General features: G+C 40.5%; 1 protein-coding gene across 1 annotated transcript in view; it reads right to left on the bottom strand.

Annotated features, from left to right (window-relative positions):
* Nucleotides 1–12,290, bottom strand: part of CEP55 (centrosomal protein 55) — a 42,671-nt gene that overhangs the window by 14,837 nt on the left and 15,544 nt on the right. The window contains exon 2 of the mRNA XM_035025254.1: nt 1,421–1,611. Coding sequence (XP_034881145.1) covers nt 1,421–1,603 — 183 coding nt within the window. The 5' untranslated portion in view covers nt 1,604–1,611. The remainder of the gene's footprint in view (nt 1–1,420; nt 1,612–12,290) is intronic.

Here is a 12,290-nt window from a genome sequence, read left to right as displayed (position 1 = left end):
GTTAACAGAATGACTTTACATGCTAACCTGGTAAAAACAACATAAAACTACAAGCTTGCTTGGGGGTGGAAGGGAGAAGCAGTTGTTCAAACATAAAATGGGGAGACTGAGTTAGATGACCCTGTGAAAATGATGAGGGGATTTTAGTTGCCTCAAGCCTAAGATAAGGTGGTAGTATGATACAGTTAAAAAAAAGGCCCATATAATTTTAGGCTTTTGGGAAGTACAGCATCCAGATTACTGGAAATAATAGTGCCATTTCAACCCGTGTTTGCCATTGTGCACAATATTGGGTGCATAATTCAGAAGGAATATGAACCCATCACAAAGTGTTTGGGAAAGTAACCAGGATGATAAGAAGCTAGAAACGCTGAAGAGTATGGGGTTGGTCTACAGAAAAGTAAGAGAAAGCAAGATTTCCTCAAATATCTGAAAAGTTGTCATATGGATAAAAAATAGACTTATTCTATGCGGCTGTAATAGGTACAATTAGAACAAATGGGTAGAAGTTAGAGGAATTTAATTTTAATTGATTATAAGCAGACAAAGTTTTGACAACCAGTGCTTGTCAAAAGTGGAAAGAACTGGAAAGAGGTCTCTCAGGGAAACTATTAGATTCCATCACCAGATTGCAAAATAATCTTTATGTCTAAGAATTGGTAATAGATCATTTCTCAATGCTTGAATAAGTATTTACCTCAATATGTGTTGTTAAAAAAATAATAAATCTTTCAGTTTTATAGTGTGCTTATAAAATAAAATTTAAAGGAATCCAATGATACTATTCAATACAGGTCATTTATTTTCCAACTATGAGCAATAAAAGAACTTTTACAAAATAAATTAAATTAAATTAATGATTACTTTTTTTTAAAGATTTAATTTATTTATTTGACAGAGAGAAACAAAGAGAAAGCACAAGCAGGGGGAGCGGCAACGGAGAAGCAGGCTCCCCGCTGAGCAGGGAGCCCAATGCAGGGCTCGATCCCAGGACCCTGGGATCATGACCTGAGCTGAAGGCAGACGCTTAACCAACTGAGCCACCCAGGCGCCCCTAATGATTAAATTTTTAAATCTAATAAGTTCCTAACTGCTTTATTGACTATGCCATAACAAATTGTAAATCAGAGAATCTGAAATATAGTTTAATAGAATGCAAAATGCCAATATATGTAATGATTTTACCTCAAAAAATCTGAAAACAAAGATTACTTGGAAAGCAGCCAATATATATGATAAAATGCATTTTTAAGCACTCACATTAAAATCTGAACTCTACTGAACACTTTGAAATTAATTTTGATTTTTTAAATTTAGTGAATGAGCAGAAAAACTAAATTATATCACTATTGGGAAAATACTTTCTCATCTCCTACAGTACAGCTTATTACAATTTAAAAAGGTTTTTAAGGTCACTCACCTCCAAAAGCCTGTGTCTGTCTTTATCAGTCAACTTTCCTTTTCCGCTTGTGATTTCATCCACTGATGTTTTTAAGGCTTCAATTTCACCCTTAAATTTTTCTAATGCAGTTTCTGATTTGGAGTTACTAGGCTTTGATCCCCATTTACCTTTAATTAAACCTTTGGGACTTCTGGAAGACATCTCTGAAACTGTAAAAAGTAAAAATACAATTATACTTAATTAGTCTAAGTTTAAAAGGTCAAGTCTCAGGCTTGAAAAGGTCTAATAACCTATTAGCTAAATAGAAGAACATTTCTCTCTCAATAGAAGTGATATAGCCAAACCAGTGGGATATGGGAGAGGGACTGGGAAAGGCTTCTGGCTTGCTGGTATCAATATCTATTTTTTAATCTGGCTGGTAGATACATGGGGAGAATTCACCTTTTAAAAATATGTCAACTTATCTTGATGCACACTGAGTAATGTACAGAATTGTTGAATCACTATATTATACACCTGAAACTAATATGACACCATATGTTAACCATCCTGGTACTAAAATAAAAATTTTAAAAAATATGTCAACTTGGATGCTTATGTTTTGTGCAGGATTCTGTATGTGTATCATATTTCAATGAAAAAGTTTCATTTAAAAAGAGGGATCAATGATTAAATCATTAAATGGAGGCTGAATGAAATAGATAACAAAGACATATTTTACCCAGGAATAAAAAGCTAGTGGTAAATGATATATAATTCTGAGAACATAGGCACTGAAATGTCATTACCTGACATAATGATATGTCCTGTATTAGAAGATAGATCTAGTTCAAATCTATGTAAATAGTCAGCTGAGGGTACAGTAAGCAAAAGTGAGGAGAATCCAAGATCAGGAAAAAGAGGCACAATACTCAAGAATTAAGAATAAGAGGCCAAATTAAGTAACAAGAAGCTTAGAACCTGCTAACAGTATTAGTTAACAGTTTAGAAGAAGTGTGTATTAACTCCTGGAGCAAAATCTGTAGTGAAACATACTGCGTATATAATAAAAGTAGCTTTAATTAGGGAGATTAAAAAGCATTTTTCCACCTTATGGATCCCAAGATAAAATAATGGTGGTGACTGAGAAATTTAGAGGAATATGAGACCATTCATGCATTCAAAAAATATTGGAAAATCTAATTTACCAGGCAGAATAACAGATGCTGGGTATAAACGGGCAAAAATAAAAAAAAGAGAGAGAAAGAAACAAAAGAAAGAAATGTTCCCTTACATAGTGGAACTTCCACTCTAGTAAAGGAGGCAAGAAATAACAAAGACACAAATTCTTAAGTTGTAAAGGTTCTCAAGTTGTAAAGTTAACACTATATAGAAAATGAAAAGTAGTGAGAAGTGATTCCAGTAAAAATTGAGGAGACCTAGGCCTCTCTGTAAAAGTAACTTTTAGAATCATCCTGTATGAAATCAGAGAGCCTGAAAACACTAGAGCTGTGTAAACTGAGTTGAACAGACCATCTAGCAAAAGGTTAGTCCTGGATTTTTGCCTGTTCAAGGTGACAGACTAAGATAACTAGTCAATCAATTAAGGCTAAGGCAAGGTTATGCTATCTTGAGAACCTGCTGCCACAGGAAGTTCTTCTCTATATGGTTCTGTTACTAACACATTATTGACTTGGTATAATGGGTTGATAAGACAGAAAACGGCTTTCAACCAAATCACTGAAACTCAGAATGGTGGAACTATATAGGTCAGTAGAACTGGAAGGAACCGATGGACATTTCTTCCTGGCCTCTGGACACAACTCTTGCAATGAATGACTCTTTTGTTTCTAGCTTCTGGACTAGACCCTGCTGGGATCTTCCAGCTCCCCACCACTTAGTCCCACCAACCACCTTTCCCTGTTTTTTCTATTCCAGTCGGGCTGATACTCACAGGGTTCACACTGTTCAAACTTTGACCCCCTGCATCTTCTTCAGGAAGCCTTCCCTCTGTATAAGCTAACATGCCATAGGACACAACTGTTTACTCCCACCCTACATCCGCTTTTTAAATTTGTTCTACAGTTGTTTCAGGGGCCGAACCTTGAATTATTTTTATCCCTCACAGCACCTAACAGCGGCTGCTCAATATGTATGTACTGATTGGCTGAAGTGATCTTAGACATGCTGGACAGGGGGTGACCAAGCAAACTGCGATCCAACAACCCGCACAAGGCATGGATTACAGGCCACGTCGTTCCCAAGTGGAGGCAAATCTTACAAAAACGGGCGCCTGGGTGGCACAGTGGGTGGTTTCAGCTCAGGTGGTGATTTCAGGGTCCTGAGATGGAGCCCCAAGTCCGCTCCATGCTGGCACGGCTGCTTAAGAGTCTCTCTCCTTCGCCCTCTTGTGCGTAGGCTCTCTCTCTCAAAATAAATAAATCTTTTTAAAAAATCTTACAAAAACCCTGACACAGGAGCTGTGTGGGCAAACAGGGAGGCAAAGAAAATCTGCAAAATGAGGCACTTTTTTCCCCCCACCTCTACAATGAAGATGTTTGTAGAATAGACATGAACGTGCTTGGGCAAAATGATGTTTCACCAAAGACCCTGGCCAAGTCACTTGGCCTCTCCGCGCCAAAAAAAAGGGAAGGAGGAGGATGATAATACCCACCGCAAAGCTGAAAGGAAGGGTCGACACGCCGACGATCGTGAGGCTCCCAACCCGGTGCCAGGCACGAAGTAAGCGCCAGGGAAAAGGGACATATATCAGGGCGGGCAGAGATTGAGTCCAAGCCGACTTTGTCGGCCCGCGATCCCGCCTCCCTCACCGTCCGATCTGGCCTCGGGGCTGCGGGCCCTGGCCGCCCTTGCCTCCACCAGCCGGCACCTGAGGCGAAGCCCGGCGGACGCGCCGGCCCAGGCACACCCTGCGGCACCGGCGCCGCTTCCGGGAGTTTGAATCCCGCGGCTGCGGGGCGGGGCACGTCACTGCCGGCGGGGGCGCGGCCGGTAGGAAGGGGGGCGCGGTACGTGCGGCGGGCTCGCGGCTCCCCGATTGGCTGTGGCCCCCAAGGGGGCGGGGCCTAGAACCTGGACGCGAGGCGAGAAGGAGGTGGGTCTGAGGGGGCGGGGGCAGAGGCGCAACCCAGGACGGAGCTCTTGTTCCTGGGTCCTCAGTCCTATTCTGGGGCCTTCCCTGGGCGTTTCTGAAGACTCAGACCTCAGGCTCGGTGTTTCCCTGTAAGGAGCTGATTTGTGTTTGTCTGCTTTGGGGATGAAGCACATTACTGTGTTCAGTGAGCTAAACCCAGTAACTGAACTGGGACTAACTCGTTCTGTATCCTTGAGTATAATTTAACCTTCTAGGTAGCAGATTTGCGCGTTATAGGATGGGAGAACTGCATTCCCTAAGGGAGGACAGCCTGTCTTCCCACTGGGCTGAACCTTTCTCTTGCCAAAAGTCAGGGGTGGAGTACTGGGGAGTGTAGCTGGTGGGAGAATTGATAGGCACGCCAAGACTGAACTCGTAGATGATGAGCCCTAGAGGAGTCTAGGCAGGCGTTTGCTCCAGATTGCTGCCCTCTGGTTTGATGTCTATAGGTCAAGTCTGGGTCATGCTTAGTCACTTTAGGGGCTTTATTGCTAAAACGAAGAGGGCACAAAGAGTGTTTGACAGAGCCTAAACTTTCTCTCTTAGACCAAGTGTAAACTCACCAGAGACTTTATAAGAGGATACAGTAGCAAAACATCCCAGGAAAGCAGTGTCACATAGCAGTTAACTCTAGATTAGGACTGCTTTTAGCTCCTGACTGCCTCTTACTGGATGTGTGATCTTAAATAAGTTATTTAACCTCCCTGAGCCTGGGCTTCCTAATCTGTAAAACAGTGCAAATAATATCTACCCTATAGAATGGATATAAGAATTAAATGGGAGAATCTGTGTAAAGTGCTTGCCATTTAGTAAATGCTCAACTGACATTAGCCATTATTACATAAGAAGCAACAAACACCCACTAACTGCATAAAATGGATGAGAAGCTGTGTAGAGAATTTTAAAGATTTTTTTTTTTAAAACACAGGAAGGTAACGTTTGGTCCCTCCTTCCAAGGGGCTCACATTTCTGATGGAAAAGTGAATAGAATTGGGCTCTTTCACATCTGTTATGTTAAAGTATCAGATGGGATTGGGGTGGGAGGAAGTCGTGGCAAAAGACAAGGGAGGGTGTGAATGTTATGCATTGCCCACAGTTGAGAGCAAGGGCAAAATTAGTTCCCGTAGAAATTTGCAAAAATTCTTAGTGACAGAGAAAGAAATCACCCTGCTTAGTTTTGAGCCAAATGGGGAGTAAAGAAGGGAGGGAGCTGGAGGGGACTCTCTGAAGAGGACTGGTACCCAGCAGACCATACTGGCAGCTGAGGGCCTGGTGCCTGGGCCTGCTGGGCCCCGACACCTTGATTACACATCTGCTCCCAGGTCCCTCTCTTCTGGTGGGAACTCCCTCTGTGACTGGGGACCCCTGAGGAAGAAGAGCCAGCAGGAGGCTCATTGGTCCTGTGGCTTGTTGAATTTTGTAATTGTCATTATTAGACCTGAAAAATCAATGTTTGCTCTTCGCAGATATGTGCTGCCAGGCATGAAGTGTGAGGGGTTGTAGTTTGCATAAGGCCTCACAAAAGTGCTAGTACTTTGATGTTGACAGCTTACTCTGAGGGATCCTAGGGCAAGGATACAAACAAAAATGTAACAGCCAAGCCGACCGGATCTTTATTTCAGCAGGTTAGCTCATTGTCCTCCCAGTAGGAAAATCTTCTTGAGAAACCAAAACAGTACCAAAAGGCTGCCTTCATAAAAGGAAATAGTGGGGCTGTTCTAGATGAATATGATCAACAACTTTGAAAGATTAGGTCTTCCAAAAGGATGCTGATGAATGCCCAGGGCCTCACCAGCAGATACATCTCTGTTTTCCAATACAACTTTCTGCAGTGATGGAAAAGTTCCTTCCGCTCTGTCCAATATGTAGCCACATATGGCTGTCGAGTGCTTGAAATGTGGCGACTCTGACCGAGGAACTGAATGTTTAATATTAACTTAATTTTAATTTAAAAACTGGTCATGGATTCAGTTACTGGAAAACCTTTAAATATGTTTGGAACAACTTGGCTACACAAACCTATTTTTTCAAGTGTAAGTTTTATGAAATCTAAATACAGATGTATTTCTAATGAAAATTTTGTTTCTAAATTGACCTGTGTGAAATACACAGCAGATTTCAAAGACTTAGTATGAAAAAAACTCAAAATACTTCACTAGTACTTTTTTTATATTATTACATGCTGAGATGGTAATATTATAGATATATTGGGAAAAATAAAATATATTAAAATTAATCTCACTATGACTTTTTTTACTTTCTTTACTATGACTTTTAGAAAATTCAAAATGATAAATGTGGCTTCTGTTACATTCCTATTGGACAGCGTCAGTATGCACACAATAAATGTTCTTTAAATGCAGGAAGAGAAGGACCAAGTAAACTCTTGCCTCCTTCCAATCCAATTTCCCTTCAGTAGGGATTTTTTTTGGAATAATGCAGATCTAATCATGTCACACATTCCCCAACACAAACACTGACAACATTTTATTGACCCACCTTTGTTCTTGGCATAAAACAGCAAATCCCCAATTTGTTCTTTCAGGCTTAGCAGAGCTAGACTGACCTCCCCTGTCTGGTCTCAAACCAGCCACACTGGACACCTTTGATTCCTTGACCTGGCAGCCTTCTTCCTGCCTCAGGGCCTTTTTACAGGCTGTCCCCAATCTTTATGCTCCCACCATTACCTCTTTTCCCTTTCAGATCGCTGCTCAATCCTCACTGCCTCAGGGAAGGCTTTCCTGCCTCCTAGAGAAGGGGATTTCCTCTCTTTACAGCCTACTTCTTCAAAGCATTCACTATAGTTATAATTGCACGTTCTTAGTGATTCTTTTTCTTTAAGGAATTTTTATTTTTATTTTTTTTTAAGATTTTATTTATTTATTTGGCAGAGAGAGAGAGAGAGAGCACAAGCAGGCAGAGGGAGGGAGAAGCAGGCTCCCCACTGAGCAGAGGGCCAGATGTGGGGCTTGATCCCAGGACTCTGGGATCATGTCCTGAGCTGAAGGCAGCTGCTTAACCAACTGAGCCACCCAGGCGCCCCTGTTAGTGATTCTTTGATTAGTGTCCTTTTCCTTCACTAGACTGCAACTCCTTGAGGAATTTGTCTGATTTTGCTCACCAGTATGTCCTCAGCGCTTAACATCACAGTGCTTGAACAAATTAGGAAGTTAATAAGTATTTGCCCAATGAACAAATGAACAAACTGATCTGGACGTCCTCTGCCCTACACTACTGTGGAGAAATAGACAAATTCTTTACTCTCCTCCTTTTTGTAATCAATATTTATTAACAGGCACAAAAAGCATCATTTTAGCACCCAGCACCTTCTCAGGGTCGACCCACTGCTCTTTCCTGGGTTAGAAGAGTTCATGCATGGTCAGCCAGGAAGGGCTGCATTCTAAATCAGTAAATAGGGAGACACCCTTAGCATTTAGCTGAGATCAAAGCAGCCCTATCAGTAAGTAACACGTTTGAAAGCCATTTCCGGGCCAGGTTGGGCAGATTGTCCCTTGCTGACTAATTTCATTTAGAAGAGTTGGTTCTCAGTTCATGGTGCATTCTGTTTGAAGAGAGCAGCTCCTTGGGCACTGACTGCTCAGCCTGTTTTAGATCCTTTTAAATTAATTTTCAGTCTGTGGGGTTATTAAAATGTTTCATTTATATCCAGAGTATTGGTATGTAATTCAATCATTTTGTTTCCCTGCTGAAGAATGCATCTCTAGTAAAGTCCCCACTGCCACTGAGGCATGGTATAAGGAGGTAAGAACATGGAGTCCAGAGGCAGACTGCCTGTGTTCACACCCTGGCTCCACTCACTGTGAGAACCTGGGCACTGCTTACCCAAACTAAGCCTCAGTTTCCTCATCTGTAAAATGGGGATGATAAAATAGCATTTACCCCATAGGATAGGGCAGTGGAAGGATTGAATGAGACAAAATAAAATGCTGAGGGTAGCGTCTGGCACATAGTGAGCAATCATTAGATGTTAGTTGTTATTAACAGAGCAAACCAGTCTCTCTGAGCAGTGCCCGCCTGCCTGCTTAGGCTGACTGCTCCACCGTTTCACCTCACACGTGATGTTCCGCCAACATTGAATGGCTTGAAGTTTCTAATGCTCACCACGTGTATTTGTTTAATTCTATTTCAGATCATACATATGTCACTTCAACCATTAATACACACATCCCCAACTTAATAATTTTTTGATCTTACGGTGGTACAAAAGCGATATACATTCAGTAAAGACCATATTTTAAATTGTGATCCTTTCCCAGGCTGGTGCTGTCTGGTACTATCCTCTTTCACGATGCTGGGCAGGCGTAACAAGCCACAGCTCCCAGTCAGCCACACCATCACCAGGGTCAGCAACCCATACAACTTACAACCATTCTGCTCCCATATAACCATTCTATTTTTCACTTCCAGTACTATACCCAATACATTTCATGAGAGAGCCAACATTTTGTGTTAAATGATTTTGCCCAACTATAGGCTCATGTAGGTGTTCTGAGCATGTTTAAGGTGGGCTAGGCTAAGCTGTGATGTCTGGTAGGTTAGGTATATTAAATGCATTTATGATATTTAATGCATTAAATATAAATATCAACTTACAATATTTTCAACTTAGGATGGGTTTATTGAGATGTAACCTCACTGTAAGTTAAGGAATTCTGCACTCAATCCACCCCCTCCAGGAGCCTACCCTGCTTGCCCTCGCCTGCCCTGTTAGACACCTGTCTTCTCTGTCTCCCTCTATCACTGCATGCACCTGAATGGGCTATAATTAACTGTGAGCTTCTTGCAGAGAGGACATGTGTCTTATTCATCTTTGTAGTTAGCATTGTGCTTGGCATCAAATAGACTTCCACTAGCTGTTAGCTGGATACAGGCCCATGTCCATAAATGAATAAAGACTCTTACAGAAGGATAATTGGGAGCATTCGTCTATCAAACATTTTGATGAGAAATTGTTGTTTTACATAAAAGTGAGCACAGGCTTAACATGATTCCACTTTTCCCTGGTCTTTCTTTTTTTTTTTTTTCCTAGGTTTATTTTAGAATATGTTCATAGTGAGTTGGAGAAGTTCGGATTCATTCCTATTTTGTGTTTAGCTCCTCAGTTGCCTTGTAATGACAATATAATGGTGGCAAGTGTTATAAAATACCTTGTCCCCTCCTGCCCCCCATGTAGACTTAGTCACTAACAGGTGCTTTTTTAAAGAAACAAAATTTAAATACACTATATATTAAGTTATTTAAAAGTAACATCTACTGCTATGCAAAACCCTATAATTAAACTACCAAAAAACAGTATTTTTGTTCTAAAAATCCTTTTAGTTATCAACTGAAATACTTCTTAAAGAAGTATTTCAGGAAAGAGATCTTAATGATGGACCCTCTGTGCATGCCAGTTTGAAAATTGCTGTTAGGTAATACCTAAGATTCTGCAAAACTGAAATTGGAATAAGATATTATGAATTTATCTTCATTTCTCTTCCACTAACCCCTTTTTCCAATCCTATTACTTGGCTCCTCACATCTAGATTTTTCGCTAAGACTCTCCTCTCTTCTATTTCTTTTTCTCTGCCAAAAGCAGTAAATGATAGACACGTGAGACCTGGCTTGTGGTCCCCACTAGATGTAGAGCTCCGCCAGGTCAGAACTTGGGCTTATTCTCCACTGAAGCCCCAGCACAGACCCCCCCAACCCCCCAGAAACATAGAAACAGACCCACACACATCTACACATCTCATATATGACCCACGTTTGGAGAAAGGACAAACTTTTCAATAAATGGTACTGGAGCAATTGAATATCCATATTTGAAAAAAGTGAAATGTGACCTCTGACCTTGAACATGACACATAATCAATTACAAGTGGAATATAAATCTAAATGTGCACGATGAGGGGCGCCTGGGTGGTGCAGTCAGTTAAGTGTCTGACTCTTGGTTTCGGCTCAGGTCGTGATCTCAGGGTCATGAAATTGGGCTCTGCACTCATGGCGGAGTCTGCTTAAGGAGTCTCTCTCTCTCTCTCCCTCTGCCCCTCCCCTTCCCCCATCTCTATCTCAAAATAAATAAATAAATCTTAAAAAAATAATAAATGTGCAAGATGAAACAAAATGCTTCCAGCAGGTAATATTGAAGAATAGCTTCATGATCCCAGGGTAGGAAAGGATTTCTTAATATGAAAAATATATTAATCATAAAGGAAATATTGATAAATTCAATTTATTTAAACTACAACCCACAAAGGAGTAGTATTAAGTACATAAATAACTCCTGCAAATTTGTAAGAAAAACACAGAGAACTCAAAAAGGAAAATTGGCAAAAGATTTGAACATGCACTTCACAAATTAGGACAGGTAAATATGAAAAGGTATTCAACCTCATGAGTAACCTGAAAAACACAAATTAAAACTCCAGTGAAATACTATTTATAAGCTCACTGGGTGGGCAAACATGGGAAAATCTAATACTGCCACCTATATGGGCAGGAGTTCTCACACACTGCTGATGAAACTTTAGTACAACCACTGGGGAAAATGATTTTTGAATTACCCACTAATTCTGTAGAAATGCATACTCCCTTTGATACAACAATTCCACTCATAGGTTAGATCCTTAATGTGTTCATGAACATTGTAGCAGGAAATATGCACAAGCATGTTCACAGTAGCCCTTTGTAATAGCCCCTAACTCTGGATAATCCAATGTCCATCAAAAGTAGAGTGGATTAATAAAATGCGGTACACTCACACAATGAAATGCTAGATAGCAAAGAGTAAACAAAGTAGTTACACGGATGGATCTCAAAATGTAATGTTGTAGGAAAGAAGCCAAAACACAAAACAATTCATACTATATGATTCCATTTCTACAAAGGTCATAATATAGCAAAGAATTCATTCTGTATGAATATATGTATGTGTGTATTATATACATAGGTTTGTATATGTTTGTATACAAAATTTGTAATATATAAAATAATTCATATTATCATATAAAGGTCATAATCCAGGGGGTAAACATTATAAAGAACAGAAATTATTACCATAAAAATCAAGAGAGTGGTTACCTCTGGGGGGCGGGGGGAAGAAGGTCAATGTGACATATGGGATAAACAAGGGGCTTCTGGAGTGCTGGCAATGTTCTCTATCCTGACCTAGATGTTAGTTTGTTAAATGGTCACATTTATGTTCTTTGAATTTTTCTGTAATATGTTTCACAGTGAAAAGGAGAAATGGGGGGAAGGAAAAAAAAAAAGAAATAAAAATCAGCTAAACAAAATAAACATAATTTTGCTTATATTCCACCAAAATATAGACTATTTAGTCTAATACAGTCTCTTTAGTCAATAATGTATATAGCATTGTTCACTGGTTGTTTATATAAGCAGTTGAGACGCTCGCGGAGACAGAATTCCATGCTTTTTCAATGCACTTGAAGTGTTTGCTTACAAATGGTCTTTTCGGGTGTGTGTTCAAAAGTAGAAAGAAACTCTGTGCTCCTTTGCCCTAAGTTTTTAGCCTTTTCTTCTGAACACAGTGAGATCCTGATTTAAAGCCAACTTGCATTACAGGAAATGCTACAAAATCACATACCATCATGAGCGTCTGGCTGTGTACGTGTGTGCCTCAGTGCATGCTCTGTGCGTAGGCCCCACACTAAGACCTTCATCTTACGACAACTTTACCTCGCAGATTAGATAACTACAGAAGGGGGGGTGGTGGTTAGAAACTTGTAAGGT

The sequence above is a fragment of the Mirounga leonina genome, unplaced genomic scaffold (assembly GCF_011800145.1).
Source record: "Mirounga leonina isolate KUSES-001 unplaced genomic scaffold, KU_Mleo_1.0 Mir_114, whole genome shotgun sequence".
Lineage (NCBI taxonomy): Eukaryota > Metazoa > Chordata > Mammalia > Carnivora > Phocidae > Mirounga > Mirounga leonina.
The sequence above is the reverse complement of the archived record's forward strand: the minus strand, read 5'-3'. Positions and strand labels throughout refer to the sequence as shown.